The sequence below is a fragment of the Puma concolor genome, chromosome B4 (genome assembly GCF_028749965.1).
Source record: "Puma concolor isolate L17-30 chromosome B4, mPumCon1.1.hap2, whole genome shotgun sequence".
Classification (NCBI taxonomy): Eukaryota; Metazoa; Chordata; class Mammalia; order Carnivora; family Felidae; genus Puma; species Puma concolor.
The window spans coordinates 142,116,797-142,143,771 of record NC_141673.1 but is presented as its reverse complement, the minus strand read 5'-3'; the positions used below and the strand labels follow the sequence as shown (position 1 = coordinate 142,143,771).

Below are 26,975 nucleotides of genomic sequence, written 5' to 3'. Positions count from 1 at the left end.
TGGGCTTGGGGCCGGGGACCCACATGAAGGGCTGCCCAGTGTCCAGCCACCGGCTCCCACTGTGCTTTTGGGGCCCAACACTCCCAGTTCCTGCCCCAGGTAAGAGGCAGCGCCAACTGTGGGGATCAGAGGTAGCGAGCAGGTGCCCTGGGGGTTCCCTGGACCCATACACCAATGTCAATGCCCTAAATGCAGAGGCGTCCAGAGTCACCCCGAGGCTGTGTAAGATGGACTGAACCCTCAGGGTACCCGAGCCTCCCCGTTTCACCACCCTCAACCCCACAGGTGCTCACGGAGCCCCTCCGTTGGGAAAGGTGAGGAAACGCAGAGACTTTGAATGAGTTGCCCAAGGGCACTGGCCGTGAAGGCTGTGGCTGGACCTGAATTCAAGGCTGCTGGCCCCAGAGCGGCCTGGTGCCAGTGGGACCCCCACCAGGATCTAGTCTGCAATTGCATGGACCCCCTGGCCCTGCATACACCTGCCCCCTTGGGCCCGGAGCTCCAGGGGCTCCCGTGTCCTGCACCGAGCAGACTTGGTATCCTTTGCCTTCCCCACACTGTGTGTGCCTCTGGGGGCCTTTGCAGCCTGGGGTCACCTCCCTTCCTCATGCAGTCTGTCCTTCCCTGATTCCACCACAATCAGCCCCTCGTCCATTTCTCAGCACTCTGTTTCCAGCCCTCATACCCCAGTTCTCAAGCCCCAGTGGCTGCTGCAGCTCCTGATGCCACGTCCTCCCTTGGGGGCCCTTGTTCCAGGCGCGGGGACCCGACCCGATGGCCTGCAGGCCCAGCCGGCACAAAGATGTCCCCGCTGTAGGCCAGCGTGCATGCTCTCTGGAAGCCCATTTGCTCTGATTTCCCAGTTCAGATAACTGAATAAAACCGCTACCTTAAACCACGCAACCTGAGGGGCGTTTACTGAATGCTTTTCCTTTTGCTGAAACTGATGAAACACGGTTAAGACACACAGAGATGTGTGCTGCCGGCTGAAGACAGCTTTTGTCACTGTGCTCCCTGTAATCCTGACCAGAGGGGATGGCTCTGAACCACAGCAAGTTTCCTTGGGGTTTGGATGGTGACTTTTGCTCTGTAGTACTTGAGTGAACTCACAATTCCATTGGGTGCACTGATTTACGAAAACGCATTTTAAAAATGTTTCATTGTGGTGCTGTTGTTACAAACCATCATTTCACGGGTCTGGGAACCTGCGCTCATCTCTCTCCAAGCTGAGACGGCCCCGCCCTCGTGTGATGGGAAGGAAAGTGGCATCCTGAACACAGGCCACTTGCCCCAGTGCTGGGGGGGACCGGGGCAGACACTGCATTTCACTGGAAATACAGCCATAGAGGGAAGAATCGATGACTGAGACGTGACGCAGGGCTGAGCGTGACCCCACCCGTGCACTGCATTGTGTTCCCGGGAGCTTGAGGCCAGTAGAGACATGGGCGCTTGGGGACACAGTGTGTGAACAGGTTTGCAATTCAGAGAGGCAGGCGGGCATCTGAGGGCTGCTTGCCGGCCATGGGACACGCTCCCTGCTGATATCGCCACTCCCCAGCCCAACTGTGGGCCAAAGGCTCAATGTCTTGTGTCTCGGTGTCCTCATCTGTGCAACAGGACATGGCAGCCCTGTCTCCGAGGACGTTATGAGGCTCAAATGTGCTGTCGTAAGTCAGGTGCCAACAACAACGCGGTGCCTGGTGAGTGTCAGCTCCTAATGTCACTGCCGTATCAGCCGCACCAGCAGTGTTAATCGTGGCTGAGGAATAGCAAGACAAATGGGGAAGGTTGGTTTAGAGACTGCAGAATTAATCAACAGTCATATTAACTGTATTTGGAAATGTCAAACACAGTGCTGGGAACGTTTAAGCTCACACATTACTTAACTCTTACTGAAGTTGCGCTGAACTTGTTTCAGTAAGAGGTAAGATGGTGGAGGCTATGGTATAAACACAGGTCTTACGTTGCACATACATTGTGCAAGGTGCATCGCAGGAATGCGTGTTGCATGGGCATTGCACATACGTTGTGCAAGTGTGCACCACACAGTATACGTTGTATATAGTTGCCCATCGCATACGCATTGTGCAAATGTATAAATGTGTTGTTAACAAAGCCTTCAGCACTCTCATCAAGGAGAGAATTTTAGAAGAGTTTTCCATGCACAATATGACAGGGAGGTGACCTGTCAATATAGTTCTGTGGAAACAAGGAAATGAAGAAGGTTAAGCCAAGTTCAGGGCCGGCTGGGCACGCAGGAGCGTGTCTTCCTTCTATAAAAGGCTGCCTTTTTCTTCTCGCGGACCACGGGAGGGTGTGTGTGGTCACAAAACCCAGACGGCTGTGTAGTCACACCTCAGCCCTGGGCAGGGGGTCTTAGAGCAGGAGGAGAAGAATTCCAGGGAGGCAGACAGGCTTCTGGGGCCTTCTGGGGCAGCAGGACGTCCTGGTGATGCTGAGTACTAGAGGTTTAGACCCAAAGCTGACGCTTTGAGGTTCCAGAGACTGGGATCATCTCAGGGCACGTTGATGGAAAATAACAGAGCTTCACAAGGGCCTCATGCTCCTGGTGACTGGGGTCCATGACGTCTACCTGCTCAGGGCACAAGTCCGACCCAGGAGAGTGGACACAGAGAGCGGAGTTTGTTTGGGGGGACTCTTAGGTGGTGATCCTGTGAGGCCCCTTCTCAGGAAGGCAACACGATTCTGGGTAAAACAGCAGTGTGGTCTCCCTACTCTTGCCTCCCTCGGTCTCCCCCCTCTTGCCTCCCTCATCTCTTCTCAAACAAAATACCAACAAAGCACCTTCAGAGCTTACAGAACGAGCATTTACCGCAGACCAGCCACCTAACAGAAGGTCCAGGTCTCCCTTGGTGCACGGTAGTGAGACCCAGAGCGGCCTGGCGGGAAGGGCCGGGCCCTAAGTGATGCCCAGCGAATGTTGCATACTCAGACTGCTGCAGCGAGCGAGACCTCACTCTCGCTGCTTCTGGGTCCACGTCAGAACTTTTACAGTTTTAGCATCAGTGACACCAGACGGTGACCAGGAACACACATGAATGAAGGATTCCGTGGCAGACCAAGGTTCTGCATGGCACGGGGGCACTGACACTAACCCATGCTGTCCCGCCCTGTGTCAGTGCTGGTCACCTGCATGGGCACCCCCAGAAGACATGTTCACCAGTGAATGGGAACGGACACTACTTTCTGGCTGGCGGGGACTGTGGTATCCGAGGGGCGGACAGAGTCCTGGTCAGTGTCCCCAAGTGGGACCCTGGTGTATCAGGCTTCTCTGTGCCCTGAGAGGGACAGGGAGGGTGCGAGTAAGACAACTGGTGGCCACAGACATGCCCTCCTCCCACCCAGAGCCTCTGTCCACAGCACCTCATTTTATATTCTCTGCTGCTTCTCCATTGCAAGTAGGGCTGCCTGAGTTTGTAGCAGATGAAACCACAGGACATCCAGGTGCGTTTGAGTGTCAGGTAGACAGCACGTACTCTGTCCACGTAAGCGTTGTTGCTGAATTTTACCTGCCGGCCCCGAACTCAAGCAGACGTCACCTCTGTATCTAAAAGCCGGACCTACCACGAGTGACCGGTGTCCTCCCTGCCTGCTGTGTGCATTTGAGTGTCCTCGAGGCAAAAAGAAGACGTCCCAAAGAACTGAGCCTCTAACTGTGTCTGAATCACCGCGATAACACCAAGACAAGCTAGTGATCATCGGGCGCTAGAAAACAGAGCTGCATGGAGGTCAGATTCCTTGGTGGAGAAAACAGCTTTTGCTAAATGTCTGGAATGTGACACGAAGGACAGACATGTTTCTCCTACCTTTGCACAAACTGCTGGTGGGCGTCTTTCTGGAGGTGGAATCACACAAGACGTGTATATGTACATCCTGCATGTGCAGTGTGTGTGTGTGTGTGAGAGAGAGAGAGAGAGGGAGAGGGAGAGGGAGAGGGAGAGGGAGAGGGAGGGGGGAGAGGGAGGGGAGAAAAGAGAGGGGAGGGGAGGGAGAGGGGAAGGGGGAGACGGAGAAAGAGGGAGGTGTAGAGATCACTGATTTTGCTCTGTGAGTCAAAAAAGTGGGTTCATCTTGACCGGTTGGCTGACCTGACTAAAGCCATTAACGAAAACTGGACGTGATCGTGTTTCTGAGTCAATTTTTTAATTTCTCAGTGTTGGGACAGAGGACAGTGTCAGCCTGTCCTCTTCTGTACCTGTCTCTTTGCTGTGTCTCTGGTGTCTTTCCACATCTCGCCTGGAATCCATCACCATGTCTGATTGGAAGGGAACGTGCTTGTCCCCACTGTAGGGATGCTTGGTGATAAGGTCATATCCTATTTATTTGAGATGGTAAAGACCAAGGTTCTTTGCATACGGACTCTGCATACACATTTTACATTGTTAGTAGTTGCATTCCCAAATACAAACTCATAGTACCCGAATCAAATATGTGTTCCTGGGCCTCACCTGCAGCCTGGGAAGGGGAGGGTGGCCGTGCTGCCTGGGGCCACCATGGGTGTCCGTTCAGAACGGCCCCTCCCCCCACAAGGGTTTTTGCAGCAAAACAAAATTGTTGTTTTAATCTATGAAAAGGCATCCAAGGAACTGTTTCCCTTTGGGAAATGACTGGTTCAGAAAGTGAACTCCGTGTGCGACTGGGGAGCAGGGGTGTGTGGACAACAGGTTTAGGGCTGAGCTGCAGAAACCAGAGCAATTGGGTTGTGGTGTTCTTGGGTGCAAGACTGCTTCTTGCCGAGTCCCAGGCATGCTGTGATGCCAGCATGGTCATTCCTGACCCAGCTCCCCAAGCAAAACGGTGTTGGGGGAGGTCGTTTGTCCCCTGGTACAAACTCCTCTTGAGGCATAATGACGACTTTACAATGGCTCTGTGTGATGAGCCCCATGACGCTGACCTCACACAGCAGAGCCGTGGAGAAGCCCCTGCCCCATCCTGCGACCAGAAAAGGGGGCTGGTGACTGTGTTGATGCAGGCGAATGGCTGGGTACGGTGGCACTGAGTCTTTTATCCCACAATGGCTACTGAGACATGTTTTCTCTCGGAGTACGGCCCCTGTTCACGTGGGCTGGCTCCTTAGGGGACTGAGGACAGAGTGACACAAAGGCTGAGTGGGTGGGTTGGGGTCAGGTCAGCTGGTGGTGTAGTAAGCCGGTTTGTTCTGCCTTGAGTGTCAGTGTGTAGCATTCTCTGTAATGTTAGTGGTTGACAGATTGCTGTAGTCAGACTGCTTGTGACCCCCTCCCCAAGTTCGTGTGGGACACCTAACCCCCAAGGTGATGATGTCAGGAGGCAGGGCCTCTGGGAGGTGATGAGGTCATGATGGTTGAGCCGACTCGATGGGATTAGTGTCCTTGTGAAGGACACCCCGGGGAGCCCCCTCACGACTCCCTCCAGGTGAGGACACAGCGAGAAGACGCTGTGAACCAGGAGGAGATTCCTCACCAGACATGGAATCTGCCGGCTCCTGGACCTTGGCCTCCAGCGCCACGAGGCTAAATTTGTTGCCTATTAACCACCCTATGAATGGTATTCTGTTACAGCAGCCTGAATGCACTGACTTTTATGAGAATCCCAGATTGGTGAATTTCACCCGTACGTTTCCCACATCAGGTGGAAATCATCCCAGGCACATGCCTGTCCTCCCTCGCAGCTCTCACCGACCACACCTGTCCACGTGGTTGCACAGGTATCTGCCTGTCTTTTATAACCCACCTGTACCAGAACTAGCACCAGAGTTGAGATCACCTTGTCTGGATGCTTCAAGTGGAAGAGAGACCTTGGGTTCCCTGACACACAGGGCTTTTGGGGACAGTGGTGGTGAGAGCATGTAGGTAGAGCAGGTCGAGGATGAGGGGCGGGGGGTGGTGCTGATGGCTGTCGGGCACCGTACCTTCTGGCCATTCCTGCAAGCCTCAGGGGAAGTCCCCGGAGACCCCAGGTCAGCTGCTTGGCTGAGTTCTTTAGCTTAGGGTCTCTTTGGCCAGAACTGTGCTTCTGCGATGGTCCTGGGCCACCTTGGGGCTCCTGTGCCAGCCAGTGCCTGCATGTGGGGAGGTCAGACCTTAATCCCACTCCCCAGGGGACAATAGGAAAATAGCTGAGAAACCGAAATCCTGTCAGATGGGACAGCCACGTGGAAACGAGAAAACACCTTGCTGTCCTGACTCCAAGAAGGCCACTTGGAGTCCAGAAGCGATCCTTTCTGCCTGTGGGACATGCAGAGCTCTAGGACTCTGTTCAGGCGTCTGTCTGGAATTGCCCCGGGCTGCACCCATGGCCTACTGCAAGGCTGGCACTGGCTGGCCCGTCTCGAGTCCCCCAGAGCCGAGTGGCAAGGACACGTGGGCACCTGCTGCTGTTTTTGGGTGTCCTTGGGTAAACCAGCTAGACAGCATTAAGCTGTTTCAAAGCCAAGTGCATATGATTTCCATAGCTATCTGTTTTTAATTTAAGCCTATTTAAAACTTGAGGGCCCCTCTATAGCTAATTTGTTACAGCAATATTAATTAACGGTTTCACATGACAGTGGTTAGGATGCCACTCCTATTGAGTAAGATAGATTTGCAGGAGCAGGAGATCAGAAAAACAATCTGTGAAGTGGCCAGAGGCGGCTGGGGGTCACCTTGGGGTTTGGGAGAAGGACGGCACGTTTGCGCAAACGTGCTATTAGCGTCCCGCAGTGCAGCTGTTGAGGAGCCAGTACGGCCCCCCCTGGCCTCATTCCGCGGCTAATTCTGGGGGCAGATTCCGTGAGATGGGATCGCGGACTGCAGCTCGGATCCAAATTTGCTGTAAAATGCTCAAACTTAAAAAGTAATTGTTCCTTTCCATCGGGTTATAAATTCCCATGGTTTCTCCCCTCCCCCACAGTGATCGCTGCATACACGGGAGCATCCCCCCAGAGGGCGTGGCAGGGACCACACACCTGCGTGAACAGTTTTAAGTTACTCCCTCTCTTCCTCTGTGGGCAAGACACACGGCTGACACCACCACAGTCTGACATGGAAATTAAAAACAAAACAAAACAAAATAAAATGAGGGGGATCCTCGAGTGTGAAGGAGAAGCTGACCCAAAGTCAGGAACCGCGTTTGTTTCCACCCGAGGGTGCTTCCTGGTGTCCCTGTAACTTTCTCTCGCGCTCCCTTTATGGCCATCCCTGTTTACTCGCTCTCTTCTCCACGGTGGGAGAGACGCCTTTCGGATGGAATCTGGCGCTTTCCTGAGTCACCTGTTTTCATGCTGGGGCTAGGAAGCAAAGACCGGAGAGAGATGGAGATTTTGTGATTTTATCTTGTTTTATGGTAATGTTTCCAGGGAATGAGTATTCACAGATCCTCCTTGACCTGACGATGGGTTGTGTCCCGATTGAGGGACACCGGAGCCGAATGGCAGTGTGGGTGTGGATGAGTGTGGTTGTCCACGCGTCGACTGTTACTGTCATGATCGAGGGGCTGGCTGCGAGCCACTCACGAGAGAGGATCGTCCTACATGCCGCTGCCCGGGACAGGATCCAAATTCAAAATTCAAAGACTGGTTTCTACTGAAGGAATACCGCTTTTGCACCATTGTCTAAACATCATTAAGTCAAACCGTCTTAAGTTGGGGACCATCTGTATGTGTCAACACAGTGTCATTATCACTTCCTGTCTCATTAACGCAGAGGAGTCCTGTAGGCCAGGAAAATGGGAAGAGTCGGGCCGGCTGGCCTAGCTACCTCCTGGTCTGCATCGGGTACCCTTATCAACTGGTATTTGCAGAGTGCACAACCTGTGCACCAGTGCGGGTGTTATAGACTGCTCCCCCAGCTCAGTTAGGTCTGTACTGTGTTCTAGAGAATTTAATGAAGTCTTGATCTCAGCCCTGTGGATAAGAGACCAAAGCCAGATCTCGCGGAAGTGAAAGAAGAAAACTAGCCCAGTTCTGAGAGATGCCCCCCACAGAGGAATGGGTGAAAATCAGATCCTGGAGAAATCAACACCTACGATTTTAATCTTCACTGAGAATATCGCTCTTCAGAACTTCCTCCTTCGAAACGGAGGTGGAACCAAGTGCCACTTTTCCTTTCCCTTCCTGGTGGACAGTGACATGACGTCCCACACCTCTGGCAAGATCGGTATTTGCTCTAGACAGGCTCCCTTCAGGTCTTCAGCAGAGGGATGTGAGGAAGCTATGCTCACCCAGACTTGTCTTGAGGTCAGAGCAAACCTCCAGCCGGCCCAGCCCGTCCTGTGTGGTCCTGCTTTCTGGGCTCAGGCTGGAGCAGAGCCACGAAAAGGTTGGAACGGTGCAGGTGAGCCGACCTACCTTCATGGGAATCAGAAGTTCAGGGGCCAGCTTGATGGGTTTTTACAGTGGGACCCACCGTGGCATTTGAGCATGCTACCCACATGGCTCCACGTGCTATCTCGTTTGAATTTTCCCTCATTGTGGGTCACTGTGAGGGAGCGCCCGTCAGAGTGTTCGTGGCAGACGGAGACTTTGTGAAAGCCTTCAACAGAGACTCGGTTTGTCATCTGTTCACCCAAGACCACCCTGTGTGGCACAGAACCTCGAAACTGGGCCGGGAACGTTGAATGCTGATGTTGACACCCAGTTCTAAAATTGTCACTCTAGCAGTGAGCGGGGCCACCGTCCTCCCCGTGGGCTTGGGCAGGGTCCTTACGGCTCAGTGTCAGGGCACGTGCCTTTTCCGGAAGTCTGGCTGGGCCTGGGGCTGCCGGCTTGCTCTCCTGCACAGATGCTAACAGCATAGCTAGGGAAAAAAGGGTCGTGCCTTTGGGGACCTGGAGCCCCAGGACCGGGGGAAGCCGGCTGTATGGACAGCATCGGGCAGTGCAGGAGAGCAGAGCAGGACTTACAGGGATTCTTGGGATCTTTTCCTGAATTAAAGATCAGTCCAAGAATCCAGGCCACATCCAAGACAGGATTCGGATTCAATAAAGCCACTGATGGTGACTGGTCCTGAGTCCCCCGGCCGGCTCAGCCCCACCCAGCCCCGGGGTGCAGGGGCGAGGCGACAGGTAATGAGCCTGCGAGATGGCGGTGCCTGGGGTGTGATGGATGGCCCGCAACCCTCACGCTGCTCCGCGCCCTCCATCATCCAGTCGGGGTGGTTAGCGGACTGTCAGAGAAAAATAATTTAGCGGCCGTGGCTTTAACTGATGTGCTGCATTCTGGGGTCAAATGACTGTTACAAAGCAGTGGTGCTGCCTGGTTCTTCCGTCTGAGCGCTCGGGGTTGACAACATGAAGAAGAAGGCGTCGCGGCCAGAACTCACTGACACCCTTCAACCTTCAGCGGGGCCGGTGCAGCGGCCACAGAGGGAGGAGGACGGGGAGAACGGCCAGGCCGGCGGAGGCCCGCGGGGGCCTGGCATGGGGGGCGTCCTCAGAGAAGGTGGCTGGGAGACACAGGCCATGGCCAACGTCACAGCAGCCTGGGGCTCACGCAGGCCGCAGAGGGCACAGAGGCTTCCTTGGGTGTTGTTGGCGAGTTTAAGTGACGAGTGGAGACACAGGACAGGAGGGAACAAAGGACACAAACCAGCAGGGGTGCAGAAGACAGGGAGCAAGACGCAGCCCCTCCCTCCCTCGGAGACGTGCGGGGACTCACAGGGATGCCCAGCTGCTTTGCAAACACCGTGTTTACTTGGACGGTGTGTTACTTGAGGGTAGGTCGCAAGACAAGGCAAGGTTACAGTCTAAACGGCCCCAACTGGCCTCCTACAACGTGCAGCAAGTATCTGAAAACCAAAGGACGGGATCAAGGGCAGAGGGAGCAGAGAAACAGGAATATCTCGCTCAGCAGTCTCCCTCCATCTCTCTACCCTGCTGTGGGGGGCAGGCCACGGCCGGAGCAGGCCCCTGCCCTCCTGTGCCCTGCAGCCGCTAAGGGTCAAAGACGGATGAGTGAGTGAGTGAGTGAGTGCCTGCCCCGGCGTGATTCTGCTCTAGGGTCTTGCCCTCAGCCACTTGCTCTGATGGCTGTGCAGCCCCTTGTTCTCCCCGGGGAGCATGCGCCTGGTCCCCCGGGTGCAGCGGACTCTGTTCCGGATGCTGTGATGGGGGGCATGGTAGTCCCAGCGGTAACTCAGGTACACGGGGCCCACTCTGCGCTCACACTGGCCTCTGTGCTTTCTAACTGCGTGAAGCACGTCTGTCCTCGATTGATGCTGAAGCCAATATAGACACCGTCCTGTATCCAACACACACAGGACGCCCACAAGTCCCCAGAGTGGTGACAGGAAGGGTGATTTGCATAAATAAGCACTTTCAAGACTTGGAGGGAAGAGGTTGTTACAAAATCACAGATAGACGGTTCCCGACACACGGACGGCGCCACAAAATATTCCCTGAATGAGCGACCCAGTGTTGCAGAAACGGCAAGGTTGTGGCCGTGACGCAGGCACGAGCTCCCTCTCCCTCCCTGAGCTCTCCGCTTCCCGCCAGCCCCTGGCCTCAGCCCCTGCACCTCTGTCTGGCCTGGCCGGGGGACCCGACTGGCATCACCTGGGCGAGATGAGCCACGTTCGGGGGGCTTTCTGCAGGCCCCCAGCTGGAGGCCCCCCCCCCGCCCCCGGACCCCGCCTGGCGCACACATCACGCTGCTGCGCTCACTGCAGTGACCTGCCGCTAACCCTCTCCCCGGGGAGGGCCTGCTGCGGCCCCTCATGGGTGGCATGGCCATCTCCAGGGTGATCTGCTACCTGCTCTGGGAGTGTGGACACTCTCTTCACACTCACACGACCCGCTCTCTCTCTCCAAAGGCCTGCAAATCGCTCCTAACAGTGATGCGGGGGGCGGGGGGCCCGCCAGTGATGGGAGCAGAGGGGTCTGCCCACCACCCGGCCTCCTGGCTTCAGAAGACGGCCGCCTGTGGCAGCACTTGAGAGGCTCACCTGGGGCAGGAGCTGACCTCTACTCCTGCTGGGGACGTGGCCCGGCAGCCGGATGTCGAAGAGGGCCTGGAGGGCGGCCCGTGCCGCCTGGCCCTTGGCCAGCTTCTTGCTGCGTCCTGAGCCCTCGAACGTCCTGCCGTCCACGCACACGGCCATGACGAAGCTCTTGGCCCGCTGCTTCTCAGCCGGCTCCGCGAGGCACACGTAGCGCAGGCCGGAGCGCAGCTTGTTCAGCACGACCACGGGGTTCCTGTCGCCCGGGGCCGCAGGGCCCACCAGATCCAGCGGGTGGCAGAGGAGCCGGCCCCGCGGGCAGGCCGTGGCCAGCAGCCCGGGGTCGGCGGGCCGGCGGCCGGGAAAGGCCTCGCTGGGGGCGGCGGGCGCGAACTCCTTGAACAGCGTGTCGGGGAAGTCGGCCTGGTCGGAGGTGAAGTCCGTGGATGGCCCGGCGCCACCGCCCATGGCCAGCTGGGCCTGGCAGGCGTTGGGGAACTGCACGAAGGACCTCAGCGCCAGCTCGGCCGCCCGCATCTTGGCTTTCTTCTTGGTGGGCCCCGTGCCCTCGAAGGTGAGCCCGTTGACCTCCACGGCCACGGCGAAGACGGGCGCGTGCACGGGGCCGGTCTGGGACACCATGCGGTACTGCAGGCCCGGGCGTAGGTCGTGCAACTGCACCAGCGCATTCTTGGGCGCCACGGACCACGAGAGCTTCCTCCAGACGAGCTGCAGGGGGCACAGGTGGCCGCCGTTGCCCTCCTCCAGAGGCCTCTTCCGCTTCACGCCGGGCGTGCCGCCTCTGGCCCTGTCGCTGGCGGCCAGGGGCCTCGCCTCCCAGTTGCTCACGCGGTTTTCCTTCACATCCGCGCTGCTGGTACCTGCGGGCGAGAAAGACAGCCGTGACCCAGGGCCCTGGCGGCTGGCCACCGACGTCAGACGGTACCGCTGCAGCCGCCAGCAGGACGGCCGGCTGGGGACTCGCGCTCGGCCCGGGGCCCCGGGAGGGGGTTGTGTGGACATGGGGGCCCGCGTCCCGGGCGGTTCTTGCGGAGAGGCATTTCTGAGAAGGAGGTGCCGGTGGGGCCCGCGAGGCCTCCAGGCTGCGGCCGGCTGCCCGCCCTGGGCACGGACGCCGTGCCTATCTCCCCAGGCCGCCCCAAACCAACCAAACAGGCGTCCCCTTCCTCCTACGGGCTTTGGGCAATGCTGAGGGTCAGGGCGGCCTTTCCTGCCCAGGGCGGTGGTGGGCAAATTGTGGTGCCGTCATTCAAGGGAAGGCCACGTGGCACTTGCACTTAATCAACTACGTGTGTATGCGTCCACGTAGGTGACTGAGAAATGGGTTAGATGACGCAAACTAACGCGTAGAGCGAGGACAGCACCAGATTTTGCAGACACAGACCTTATACACTGTTTGTGGAATCACACATAGGGGGTAAAGGTTAGAGACTTCCCACCTTCCCCGAGACACAAGGACGGAAAATGGATGTGGGCTTACAGGGTGGCTTCCTTTGTGTCTATGGTGTTTCCTTTTCCCCTTTCTTTCTTTCCTTGCAGGAAATGGTGGGAAGTAAATTTGGCGAAACCATCCCTTGTTAACTGTGGGTGGTGGATGGGATGCGTGTAATGGTGACTTAACTTCCGTGGCCTGGCCTTCTTGGACCCCTCTCAGCCCAGACAGCTGTTCCGTGTGGGGCATGTGTCACTTCGGGACCACAGGACGAGGTCCCCACTGCTCCAGAGACAAGGGCGCTTCTGGGGCGCGGACCCCTCAGGTCTCGTCCCAAATCCTCAGGGGATGGTGGTGGCGAGCGGTGCAGTTACTTTTCACGGAGGCCCCTCACACCTTCACTTTGCTGCCTTTCTTATTCCTAAAACCCACCCTGGGTGGGGTCGTGGCACCAGTTTCTAGAAGAAACGAGGCTCACAGAGGGAAATGCTTGCCCTGGGCTAGTTGGTGGAGATGTGAACGCGTCCTGGGAATGTCTGTCTAATGCATGGGTGGTTTCACGGAAACAGAATCGTCCCACCATTTTCTTAGCCCTCTCGCAGGGCACCTGCGCTGGGCTCTCCAGGAGGTGGTGAGGGAGTTATCGTCGGCCATCGGTTTGGACAGACGCGGGGGCCACGCACGGCCCTTGAAGGCTTCCCCGGAGTCAGGAGTGGGTTTTTTCTCATTAAGCACGCGGAGATGAGGGGGGATTTTTACAGCTGGCTCACAGCCTACGGACAGACGCCCAGCGGGTTCCCCTCAGTCCTGCCCCGGAAGGCGAGCAGTGGTAAGAGCCGTAGACTCCGTGACCTTGCCCTCGAGGTGTCGCTGGCAGAGAAAAGGCAAAGCAGTGCAGCCTGCCAGCCTGGGTGGGGGGGAGGGGGGTGCCCTTGGGTTCCTGTGCGGCCCCGCCCAGTGCTCCCTAGCCAGCCTGCACCATTAGCCTTTCCTGGAGCCGTTCGCTTCTACGAGGTGCTAGGTCTGCACAGGTAACTTTGCTCAAAGGCTGGACACGGTGGGTTTTGTAAGTTAGAGGTGGGTGGCATCTATTTACGGTCTATTTTGGTAGAAATAACTACCTTCCAAATATCAAGCACTTAATCTCTACCCCTTTTTTAATCATTATGGGTCTTGGCTACAGACAGACGGCAAATAGCTCTGCCATTTTTAGGGCATTTCGGGCCAAGAGACAGTAGATCAGATTAACCATGCAGCTTCTCAAATTGAACGTAAAGATGGGGAAAAAAAACCCAACTCAACCAAAAAGGCCTACTCCAGATTGAGTAGATGTTGCCGGAGTTCTCTAATTTATTGATTTCCCACAAGGTGGGGGTCCGTGAGCCCGTTTGTGCCAGTGGAGCAGGCAGTATATCAGATGACCTCTGTTGCCTTTTGAGGTAGAAAGGTTTATCTTGGAGGAACAGCCCTCACAGACCGACATTTCCCTATGGCTGCCGTGGCATAAGCCGTGGTTGTCAGATTGTGGCAGGAAGACCCCTTCCATAATAACCAATAACTGACAAAAATTGATGAAAAATGTGGGCTTCTGGGTCCCGTCCGGGAAACACTAGCTACAATGTCTGAGTTTTGCAAATGAGCCGGGTGGGGATTCCACTTGGTTCCACACAGCCCGGCTGCCCTTGGAGCTGGAGGCTGCAGGGGGTGGGGGGCAGCAGCCTCTCCACCTGCTCTGGGCTCAGGCACAGGAGATGTCCAAGTCCCCTCGGCCCTTCCGGTGCATGTCCCTCCGCCCGCCCGCACTCCATTTTCTTACAGTGGCTTCAATAGCCTTGCCTTGTGGGATTATTCTGAGGTTGAACCAGAGGAGCGTGTGAAGGAGGCTCAGCCCAAACCCTCACATACAGCAAAGTCTCACGCAGGTTTTTGAAAATAGCAGGAAAGACTGAGACAGAGACTCCTGAGCTCTTGAGAATGACTTTTCCCTGGAATTCTAGGACCACCGGGGATCAGGGGAACAGCCTTTCTGTCACAGTGCGCCGGGAGCCGGGGGCTCCTGAGGCCAGGCCTGAAGACGTCCACTCCGTTGCTGAGGCCGTGGTCCCCACAATGCGACACAAATGCCTCCTGTGTGTCTCCCGTGTGGTTGGCAAGGCAAACTCTGATCACACGGACTTACCAGACCCGTCTGAGCGTCAGCAGCCTTCTGGGTCCCGAGACAGACAGAGGCGAAAGTAGACTTTGTCATTTGGGACAGTCAGTCCGGTGGGGGAGACGGAAGGACACCTGGACCACATGCACCGTAGCTCCTGGCTGCCAGAGGAGGGATGGACGGGGACCTCGCAGGGAGACCTGTCCTGCAGCCATAGCGCTGCTTAGAGATCCACGAGCCTGTCCTGTAAAACCTCTCGCCACTTGCCGGGTCCCTGCAGGGCTTTGCTGCAACAAGGCCGCCTGAGTTTCTTACGGGACTCCAGCTCTGACCTTCATGTCTCCTCCACACGGACGGTACTAAACGCATTGCAATCCCCCCACCCCCCGACCTAGGAGAGGATTCTCATTCTGTTCTCCATCATGGTTAACGTGTTTCCCATACTCTGTTGTCAGAATGACCCAGAGACAAGAAGTCAGGAGGCTGAGAAGGCTCTCACTCCTGATACAGGCTATTGGGTGCCTGTCCCTGCACACGTGCCCTTGGGTCTGGGCGCCACGGAGCCCACGCACCCAGGGCTCTGTCCCAGCACAGTCTTCTGCTCCTTGACCCTGGGGTCACCCCTGAGGTGCCTGGAGATCACGGATTCTCCTCGTCCAGGAGAGCAGGGCCTGGTCTTTGCTCCTGGCCTGGCTGTCCTGAGAATCGCCCTGCAGGCATGTTGCTGACACACACTGGGGCACCTCAATGTGGGCAGCGGGCTCCTGTCATCCCTAAGCTGCCCAGGAGCTCGTGTCCTGTGCTGACCCTCCAGGCGTGCATTTTTTGCTGGTTCAGAGTTGGCCTTCTCTCAGGGAGCTGACCCCAGGCCTCATGGACGGCGTGAGCACTGTCTCTGGAGATGGAAGGAAGGTGCAGCTGGGGCTCTGCACGGGGCTGGTGGCAGAGTCGTGCACAGACAGAACCCGCCAGTGGGGCCTTTGTGAGGGTCCAGGGGGATAACGCACCAAGACTTTCCACATGATCTGTAAACGCTGCGGCTCTCTGACCGGCGACCGATCATGGCTGCCTCGGAGGTAGCAGTTGCCAGGACTCTCCCAGGGTTCCAGGGGGCGAGACGTGGCTCTGGAATATTTATTGTACGATAAAAACGGGTTGTTTCTGAAAGTGTATTTGTTGTACGCTCGGAACCCCTCAAACAGACGGGTCATACTATGATATAAGAATTGGCGAGTCCTTAATTCTACCCTGGAATTCATTCTCCCGAACGATTGCTTTTCTTGCGGGTCATAACTCAGAGACTTGTGGGACGTTCGAGCTTGGAGCAGCTCTGCAGGGAAACTCACCTCCCGTGCGGGGGGCCGGACGGGGGCTGTCACTTGTTACAAGTCAGGTGCACGTTAAGGTGCATTTAAGGATTTGCCCGTCCCTACACTCCTTATGCACGTGTGTGTGTGTGTGTGTGTGTGTGTGTGTGCGCCCTCGGGACGCCAGCTTGCGGGCGAATGCTCGGAAATAGAATGGGGAGCAGAATGGGGCGGTGGGCCTGGGGGCCCAGGGCAGCTCCCACCACCCCACTGTGTCCCCATCCAGGGCTCACGTCATGTTTCTCCCCCTTGGAAAATGCCTTCCATTGGCGAAGTCCGCTCCCGAGGGAACCGCGTGCAGGCGCCCTGAGAGCCCACGCTGGCTGGCGCGTTGCTGCGGTAGGACACCGGTGACCTCCCTCATCCTCACGCCATCCGGCACCAGACATCCGTGAACTGCAGTGTCTGTGACTCCCACAGTTTCGTGTGCCCTTCCATTGTGGGAAGTGGAAGAAACACAGGCAAATACAGATACCACAAAGGTCAGTGATGGACGCTCAGCGGCGATTTGAAGACGGCCGGGCACAAAGCCACCCTCCGAGGCCGAGTGGCCGTGTGAGCGAGAACTTCAACCACGGCCACGTCCGTTCCGCTCCCTCACGCGTCGGTCCGTCTCCTGAGCCCACAAGTACTTCTGTCTGACAAAAATTGTCAGCAAATGCAGTGCTATCTGTGAAGGTCCAGCGCATAAAAGAAACGCATTTTGGGGAGAAAGACCAGAGTTTTATCCTGGCCTGGCTGTGGCTAAACTTGAATTTTCCAGGTGAAGTATTTCCTCCCAGAGTTAAGTCCGGTTATCGCGCTGTCCTTATGCACTGGCTGTCGGCCCTCAGATGTGAACAGGCCACGTGGAGGGCGAGGTCCTTGGCTGTGGGCTCATGGCCCTCACGGCTCCGGCGCGAGTGCAGGCGGCACGTGGGGCTGTGTATTATGCCCACGCTCCGCCCCTCCCTGCCCCTCCCCTCACCCCCTCGCCCCCTTTCCCCTTTCTGGGGCCAGCATCTGCCCAGTTATGATGGGGCCGGACTTCTCCAAGCAGTCCCGGTGCCAGGAGCTGTTCAGCACCGCGTGTCTGCTGTGTCCGCAGCTGGCGGGGCGCCAAGGAACCGGCCGTCCGAGCTCCACATTCGTGTCCGACAAGGGTGCGGCCAGGAGCCAGGCCAGTGGCCCGGAGCTCCGTTCACAGGAGGAGGGAGGTCCTGGGGCCTCGAGGGTGTGGGCTGTGGCCCACTCTCTGAGCACAGAGAGCCCTGTGGGCTGGCTGGCTGGGGTTGCAGAAGGGCAGGCCCGACCGGGTGGCTCCTAGATCGGGCTGGGAAGCAGGCCAAGGCGGCCTCCTTTGCAGGACCTGACCTGTCACACGCGGTCCTGGACGCTGTGCCTGCCGCACATCTGGGGGAGGATCAAGCAGGCACGGCGGGCGGGTCTTCCTCCCTCCAGACCCAGTACAGGAAGCACCCCAGGAGTGGGCATCACCGTCCCGCCTCATGTGACCTGGGTCAGTGGTGGGCATCAAGGTCGGGGGGCCAGTGTTCAGAGAAGAAAGCTTTCTGAGCTGCCCGCTTAAGCAGGAAGTCTCAGCAAAGTGGCGTCGTCCCGTAGACCCTTGGTGGAAACCCACCCCCGCTGACAGCGTCCAGAGGGGCTCACGGGCACCACTTCTCTCCGGCTGAGTCTCTCTGGCCACCAACCCCGGACCCCAGCTGTGCCCTTGGCGTTGGGACGAGGGAGGTGAGTGCCGGTGGCCGCGCGGGGAGCCTGCCTGACGGTCCCGCCCCTGACTCCGCGCGTGGAGCGGGCAGAGCACTTTCATGTACCTCCAGCCCACGCACACCAGAGCCACGTGACCTAAGAATAGAAGGAGACCGCAAAGCCAGTTCACGCTTGCTCCTACCCCTCCACCCTCTCTCCCTGCACAGGCGTGTGCATGCACATGCCACACGCATCAGACACACACCCCTGCCCTCTCAGGGGAGTCACCACCAGTTCCTCTCCCGCCTTCCAGTGGCGCTGGGGTTACAAATTGTGCAGACTGTGTCGGAGAACTAGAGTTGCGAAGACAAGGGCACGGCTTGGGGTCTGTCTTTGAACGGTGTCCGAGCACAGGGTTTCCTAAGTACATCAGCAGCTTATATGGCAAAGACGGATGGCCACTCCACTGACAGAAAACAATTTTCTGAGCATTGCTAAGGCATTTTAGCAGGTAACAAACAGCGAAAAACCACCTGTTAGCCAGGGAGCTGAATTAGGGGAAATCCCCTTAATTGCTGTTAGCCAACTTGGGCACTTCCTCTCTTCCAGGTCCTTGCTGAACGTCTCGATGCATCGTCCTGATTCCGATCTCAACTCCGTGACTCAGGTAACGTTCCCTTCCCCACTTTGCAAACGAGGTGCTGGGGCTCTGAGCCGTGGGTCTCATGGCCAGGCTCGTGGGGGCACTTACAGAGCACGTGGCCGTGTCCACACTGGGCTCCCGAGTAGACACACAGCGTTCCAGCCCCTCGAGGTGGGAAAGAAGAGGAAGCAGAGGGAGATTCTCTTTCTCAACTCATATATTGCACGTGTGTTATCAGATAGCTTTGGCCATAAGTCCAGTTCAGCGTGGGGCTCGTGTGCATGCCTGCTTAGAATATGCATTCATGGACACGTACACATGCATGTGCACTTGTGTGTGTGTGTATGTGTGTGCGCGCGCGCGCCCCACATTTCTGAAGCAGCTCAGTAAATTGACCGAGTCCTAGAAATTTTCCCATTTAGACCCTGAGAGAAGAAAAACAAGGACTTGCCAGACTTTCCCTTGGGCGCATGTGCTTTGCTGAGGCTCTGACCCTGAACTGAGGGTCCAGAGATGCATGTTCTGATTTCCACGCAGGGCAGCGACCTCAGCCTCCAGTCCCCTTGATGGTTGGGTTTCCTGGGAGGGGCCCCTGCTTCTTCCCAGCTGGCGGCAGAGGGGACAGCACTCCCGTGTGGGTCCCTGACGGTGCCTTCTGCCCTGGGAGCTCCCGCACACGCCCCTCGCCCCCTCACCGCAAGCAGTAAGCATGCCCTTCACTCTTGGCTGGAAGGGTGACCCATCTGTCAGATAATATTGAAATGCGAGAAGGATCTGCATGGACTGGGATGCTTCACCCCTCGCGTGAATGGTTGACAGTGCGCCACAGACTGGAGACCGTGTGTGCCAGGTATGCCTGGGCGCCTGCACACGCACACCAGCCCTGCCTCCCTTGGGGGCCCTCAGTGGTCTCGGCAGGGGGACTGTTCAGATCCCCTCCCCCAACCAGCTTTTTGGTCCCCACACCACACTGCTTTGGTGTCTGGTTTCATCCATGAGCCAGAACTATTGTCCCAACGGGCAGGCAACCATCCAGCTCTTTCCTTGTTGAATGATTATACAAACTGTGTTCACCTCCCTCTCTCCCTCCTCTCTCCCCCTCTTTCTCCCTTCCTTCCTCCCCCTCTCTCTTGCTACCTCCCTCCTTCCCTTCCTCCCTCCCTTTCTTCTTTTTGGAGGGAAAAACAAAGGAAAGAGAGGCGGGGTGGTCCAAGAGAACTGTTTTTTCCCTGCAATTGCTGGAGTTCTCAATTATATAGTCACTGCTCATATTTTCCCACCACCCAGGTGGGGACAGGATTGCAGGTGGGGATGGGATTCATGATGGGGAAGGGACTCCAGGTGGGGACAGGAGTGGAGCCTCCTGCTCTGGGAAACCCACACAGTCCCCCCCCCCGTCACCCCAAGGGTCTCTCATTCGGGGACAGTAGAGGACACCCCCTCAGCGCATGGGGCTGGGACCCCCTCCACTCTTCAGGGAAGGGAAACTGCTTACTTAGATTGTCTTCATCCTCCGTGTTGGTGGCCCCGGGGCTTAAGTGCTTGAAGGGAGCGATGAAGGCTGACAACATGGTTACTTTGTCTGGAAAGAAAAGAAGAACAGGAAATGCACTTTTGACATTGAGTTTCAGAAAAACTCAGTGCTCTCCCAAGTTCTTATTACTGAGGGTTTGGACGGGGCGTTGAAGGCTCGTTTTGGCTTCAGCCACTTCATTCTGGTTCAGTCTTTTATTGAATTTCTGACAGCATTTTCATCAAACCCCTCTCTCCATTCAATTTTAGACTTTATGATTTCCATCTTTCTTCTTTTCTCATTTTTGGCATCTCCCCTCCTCTTGTTCCCTGTCCCTCAAAACTCCACAAATGATCGTCTCCAGGGCGACAACCTTGTGTGGGCTCCCAGGGTGCTGGGTGGGGCAGAGCTTGGGCCGAGGGCATTTCACAGGGAGGCAGTGAAGCAAGTACCAAAAAAAAAAAAAAAAAAAGCCACAATTAAATGAGAATCGTGCAATTCAAGCCAAGACCTTTCCTCCCCGTCAATGGAGAACTTGCCATGTGGGCCGGAAGTGCATGAGCAAGGATGGACCTTCAAGCTGCCAAACAGGGGCAGCGAGTGAGGGAGGGAGGGGTGCAGGATGGGGGCCACATGTCCATCCTGCAGATGGGGGCCCAGCAGAGCCTGGAGGGGAGCCGGCGGGAGGACAGGCAGTGGGGACAGCATCATCCCATGTTTGGGCTCTTGACATCTGCGTGGGCAGCTGGCCTGGGGGGACGCTGCTTGTGGCCTACAGGACGTGTTTTCCCACAGTCTCAGCACTGCGAATCTTTTTATTTTATTTATGTATTTATTAAAAAAATTTTTTTAATGTTTATTTTTGGGAGACAGACAGCACAAGTGGGGGAGGGGCAGAGAGAGAGGGAGACACAGAATCCGAAGCAGGCTCTAGGCTCTGAGCTGTCAGCACAGAGCCCGATGTGGGGCTCGAACCCATGGAACACGGGATCATGACCTGATCCAAATTCGTACGCTTAACTGACTGAGCCCCCCAGGCACCCCTGAGCGATGAGTCTCTTAAAAAGAAAGACAGGATTGTGGGAGGCGTTCAGAGGGGAGGCACTACAGACAGAATATTAAAGGGCCCAGAGGAAAAGCTCTGTGTTGTAGAGACTCCACTGATTACATCCAGCCTCCAGAGCTAGGCGCCTGTCCACAGGGGAGCCTCCTCGGGGGCAGAGGCGAGTGCACCCTGGGTCCGCATGTGGACACCCGCCTCTCCCGGGCCCCCTCCCCACTGTTCTGGGCAGTCCTCGTGTCCGGACCTGGCCCGCAGGGGTTGAGCTACTTTGCTACGGGGACACTCCGTAGGAATCAGTTGGCACCAGAGGGCAGGGTTTTCAGTGCCCCCTGCTGCTTCTGTCTGCAGGAAGGGGGACTGCTGGCGTGTGGGGCTCCCTTTTGGGCACAGCTCTGACTGTGACTTCGCCCGAAAGCCTCAGCTGGTGGTTTTATCTGCAGTTAGCCTTCAGGCGTTCAGACCCAGGCCGGCAACATGCTCTTTTTCTTTCAATTCTGAGCCCGTTTTCTCTTTACACACGCTTCCCAGAGGCCAGAGGACTCCACATTGAAATTCATTCAGGAGCCTGTTAACAGCTGTTGTTTCCAGTGGGGACGGGCAGCAATGTAATGTTCACTCAGAGAGAACAATAAATAACTCAAATATAAAATGCCTGCTCCTTCTTCATTCTACGGAACGAGAAGAATAAGCCAGGGAGGCACTGGCTCTCCCAGACCCTCACAGCCCAAGCTAATTTACTATGAGGGAATGAAATCTTTTGCTTGAGTTATAATTTCATTAAGGGCGCCCAATAATGTTACACAAAGAGTGTGAAGCTCAAATGATTTAGTCTGGAGCATCTCAAAATGAAATTACATTTTTCTAATAGAGCGGAGGCTACCAGCCAAACACCCACAAAAATACACTAAACCATTTCAGAGTTCACCTTAGCAAAATTGTGAAATATTTAAAGACTGTTTCAGATCCTCAGAGTTCTTGCTTTCTAGGGTTGCCAGATTTATCAAATAAAAACACAAGACCCCGAGTCAAAACTGAGTTTCAGATAAACAGCAGATACTTATTTAGCGTGTATAAATGTCCAGTATTGTGTGCCGCGTGCATATACCGAAACGTTATTCAGTTTATCTGAAATCCAGATTTAAGGCAGGGGACTTGAATAGACATTTCTCCAAAGAAGACATCCAGATGGTCAGCCGACACGTGGAAAGATGCTCCACATCAGTCGCCATCAGGGAAATACAAATCAAAACCACGAGACACCACCTCACACCCGTCAGAATCGCTCCCATCCCAAAGCCAGCTAGGAGGTGACAAGAGTCGGTGAGGATGTGGAGGACTCGGAGCCTTGACCACCGAGTGGGAGTGAGAAATGGTGCAGCCGCCATGAAACCGGCAAGCCCACGTGTGGGTCTGCACCCAAGAGAATAGAAAGCAGGGTCTCAGAGAGGTATTTGCGCCCCTGTGTTCCCAGCAGCACTATTCAAAACAGCTGAACGGTGGAAACAGCCACGTGTCCGCCTGACAGAGGAGTGGACAACAAAATGGAGTGAATGCACACAGCGGAACATTATTCATCCTTAAAAAGGGAGGCGACTCTGCAAGACGTGACCACGTGGATGAACCTTGAGGCCATTATGCTGAGTGAAATAAACCAGCCACAGAAAGACCAATACTGTGGGATCCACTTATTTGAGGTCCATAGAGGAGTCAAAGCCACAGAGACTGTACAATGGTGGGCGCCAGGGGCTGGGGCTGGCGGGGGTCAGTGTCTAGTGGGGACAGAGATTCAGTCTGAGAAAATTAGGAGGTTCCGGAGATGGTTGCATAACAATATATATGTATTTAATGCCACCAAACTATATGCTTAAAAACCGTTAATGTGTCAACTTTTATGTTATATATATTTTACCACAATTCGATCATTCAAATTTGACTGGATATCCAGTATTCTATGTAGTAACCCTACCTCTTTCACATCCTATCGACTCCTCTGCAGCAGTGGATTTTAGGTTCCCAGCCCAAACTCGCCCACCCGAACAAAACAGGGCACCTGCTGCTGGCCTGTCTGCCGGGGAATCCCACATCGTTGCTTCTGCGAGAATCAGTTGGCCCTGAGAGTGGGAAGGCTGCTGCTTTAGCGTGTCATTAGGACACACGGCGGGAATTCTAGTTTTTATTTAGAATAATCACACTGAAAACGATTCGGTGTCAACGCCTTTCTTTGTGGCTGTTTCCTTGACCCGCTGTGTCAGCGGAGCCTCCCGTTGGCGTGGTCCCGTCTGAGCTGCGCTCAGACTTCCGGCTCTGTCTGCTGTCTGTGTTCACCACAGTCGTGAGGTTGGGCTCATACGGGTTACTGATGAAAACGGAGACTGTGCTTTCATTTTACCCGATTCCGGACATTTTGTGTACACTGAGAGAGGCTGGCTCCAGAATTCCCCACGCTTCTGCCGCCCCCACCCCCCGTGTAAAGTCGGGAAGAAGGAGAAGGTGTTTCCTGTAGGGAGAGTATCTGGAAGGGGTGGCTGGGCCCTGCACCCAGAGTATCTGGTGTGGCCCAGCCGGAAATTGAGCCGAAAGAGCAGCCCTACACTGGCCGTGATGCTGGATGGCACCCGGGGCTGCCCTCCAGCCAAGACTCCCTCTCCGGGAAGGCCCGGTCGCCATTTGTCATATCACAGCACGCCGTTTCTAATGCATTTCTCAAAATGATCCAGGACATTTGCGTTACAAAGCTTATTACTCATTGCAAAATAAAGGCCTATGGCCCTTGGAAGTGATGTGATTTCATGTATTTTCGGAGCACGTGGGAAGCATTTTCAGAGGGCAGAAACTCTTGGCTGGAACCAAACGAGATCACATTCGCTGAGAATATTGATAACAAAGAACAAATACAATTTGGTAGTGATGTAAAGATAGATAAATAGTCCAGGGGGACAACACAGAGCATTCAGGAATAGAATCGTACCTATAAGATCAATTGATTTTCAACAAAGAATTCAAAGTAATACAATGGAGTGAAAGAAAGTCTTACCAACAAACAGCTGAAAAAACTGTACACCAGGTTGGGAAAAATGAATTCTGAGCTGTGCCTCATACCATACATGGAGATTGTCACAAAATGGGCCATAAACCTAAATGTGAAAGCTATAACTCTAAAACTTGTGGAAGAAAATACAGATCACTGTCATGGTCCTCATGTGTGCGGATTTCTTAGGACACAGAAAAGCACTAATCATAGAAGAAAAAAACAAATTAGTTTTCATCAAAATTAAAAATTTCAGCACTGAAATACACTGTTAAGAAAACAAAAAGCAGGTCGTACGTTAGGGTAACAGACATATAATCAAGACAACTGATTTGTATCCAGAGTATAAGAACCCTTTTGACTGGATAATAAAGGGAAAAAAGTCCAAAGTTTAAGAAATGGGCAAAACACTTGAACAGAAACTTGACAGAGGAGAATATCAGAAGCCAGTAAGCCCACGCAAAAGTGCTTAACATCACTGCACACAGGGGGAAATGCAAATTAAAACCATAAAGGTGTAGTGTGTCAGGGCACAGCAGTGGAACAGCTGAGACTTAGGACCGTAGCTCAGTCTAGGCAAAGACACAGGGGGGCCAGGACGCACCACTCTGTCCCTGGGACACTTTGGAAGACGTTTTGGCCGTTACATATACACCTGTTATGCTTCTAAATATTTACCTGAGATAAATGAAACACATGTGTTAAAAAAAAAAAAAAAGATTTGTGCAAGAATGTTTAGAGACATTTCATTCATTACAGCTCAAAATTAGAAACATCCCGCATGCACATCAGCAGAAGAATGGATAAGTGAATTGTGTTACATTTACATGAGGGGTAACTATCAGCAACAACAACGCCTGAGGGACTATGGATGAAACTCTAAAACATTATAGTAAGAAAATAAAAATCTGGGCACAGAAGAGCAGGTGGGAAGTACTTTCATTTCTATGCAGTTCTCAAACAGGCAGACCACTCTCTGGGGAAAGAAGTCAGGTGGCGGCCTGGAAGAGTGAGCGTGTGCAGTCGTGGCCCCCCAGGGGCACTGGGTTCTCGGCTTTGTTTTTGCTAATTTCATGGAGTTGGAAGCTCAAATATCTTAGAAGGCTTGGCGGTGGTTATAGGAAGAGTCACCGCCTGAAAGGTGGAGCCCCTTGGAGACACCCTCAGACTCCCGTCAAGACCGCGCATGCCTGGAAACCAGGGGAACTGGCGGGGATGGGGGTGGAAGTGAGAACCACAGCAGGTGCACAGAGAACTGGAGCACACCCGCCACACCCGTGACTTAAGACTCTGCTTACTCATGAGGGTGGCAGGAGGGGCTGTGGAACCTGGTTCGTAAGTGTGGTGATTGCCTTCACAAGCTGTTTTGTTTATAAATGATGTGTGAAGCAATTTTACTAAGTGAGATGAATTTTTTTATTTTTTTTTATTTTAGAGAGAGAGATTGTGAGCACGGGAGACAGAGAGAGAGAATCCCAAGCAGGCTCTGTGCTCAATCCCACGACCCTGGGATCCTGACCTGAGCCGAAATCAAGGGTCAGACGCTTAACGACTGAGCCGCCAGGCGCCCCGGTAAGAGGAAAATTTTAGAAAGTCCTCTGGTGCTTGAGCACATGTCAGTTACCTGGAGACTATGTTCATGTGATAGAACGTGTTTGCTGGAACTTTTACTCAACCGTAATTGCTAAAATATCTAAGCATTCGATCTTCTGCTCTGCCTCCTTAAAAGCACTAAATATTTCACAGTTTAGGTTATTTTTAAAAGTTCCATAAGTTGAGCACTTTGGTTCCTCCCTCATTTCAACAATTTAAAGTGAGGTTTTGAACAACACATCTCTGCTTTGTCGGCCACACTCATGCCCACGTGTAGCACAGCTCAGCTCTCTCAGACAGTCGTGTCCCTGGACAAGAAGGTGACAGTTGGAAGCCACAGAACTCTGCTGGTGCCTCTGGGCTACAAACCTCAGCCCCTCCAAAGTCCCTTTCTTAGGGTTTCTTTTTGCCAAAATGCACTCTGACAGATGGCCTCCCTGAAGCCTGACCCACTTTCCTTCCTAGCCATATATTGTGATCAGATACAGGTATGTCTTTAATGGATGTTCCTTCTTTCTAAACACAAACACAAATCAGTTTGAACAGGTGGGTTACCCTGGGAAGCAAAAAAATAATTAACCTCTATGCGGGCAGGAGAAAAGGAGTAACGTCTTGGGGGAAAGGCAAAGGATTTTTCTGAGTTTCAGGAACATGTATTTTAAAACACTGTTTTCAAGCTGCTGTTCTATGAACCACACAAGGGAGGTCAGGCAACATTAACACAAGGAGATCCTGGGTTTGCATGGGTTTTGTGGCACACAAGGAGGTCTGATTGTCACAAGAAGATGAAGACCCCTTTTGGAATTTCCCGGTAGGGAGCAGTCGTGAGTGGTCTTGAACGGGTCCAGTAAGCAGGTGGCCAGCATGGAGTAAGTCACTCGTTCACTGTGTGGGCTGAACTATGACTTTCCCCCAAATCCACATTGGAGCCTGACTCCAGGAACTCAGGGTGTGACTGTGTTCGGAGACGGGGTCCTCAAAGAGGGGCTGGAGGTGAAACGAGGTCACTAGGGTGGCCCCAATCCAATCACAGACACGCACAGAGGGATGACCAGGTGGGGACATGGGGAAGGAACGGCATCTACACGCCCAGGAGAGAGGCCTCGGATAAACCAGTCCTGCCCCACGCCCGGATCTCACACTCCCTGCCTTCAGCATGTGGGACAGTGAACGTCTGCTGTATAGCTGCCCGGTCTGTGGTTCTTTGTTACAACCTGGGCTGACTAATACCTTCACTCAACAAATCTTTGTTGAATGCAAATAGTTGCACACCTAATCCATGAAATTTCAAATTCCAACGCCAAGAAGGAATCATGCAAAGAGACCTCGCCGGGCCAGGGGAATCTAGAACCTGAGGGACCTCGCCTGGCCAGGGGGGATCTAGAACGTCAGGGACCTCACCTGGCTGGGGGGGGGTGGTCTAGAACATCAGGGACCTTGCCTGGACGGGGGGGGGGGGGATCTAGAACATCAGGGACCTCGCCTGGTTGGGGGGGGTGTCTAGAACGTCAGGGACTTCGCCTGGCCGGAGGGGGGGCGTCTAGAACATCAGGGACTT

General features: G+C 54.7%; 1 protein-coding gene across 1 annotated transcript in view; it reads right to left on the bottom strand.

Annotated features, from left to right (window-relative positions):
* The window catches only part of ADARB2 (adenosine deaminase RNA specific B2 (inactive)), a 416,009-nt gene that overhangs the window by 112,441 nt on the left and 276,593 nt on the right, over window positions 1-26,975 (bottom strand). The window contains exons 2-3 of the mRNA XM_086715061.1: window positions 19,716-19,802; window positions 10,920-11,794 (exon numbers count right to left, since the gene is read on the bottom strand). Coding sequence (XP_086571187.1) covers window positions 10,920-11,794; window positions 19,716-19,802 — 962 coding nt within the window. The remainder of the gene's footprint in view (window positions 1-10,919; window positions 11,795-19,715; window positions 19,803-26,975) is intronic.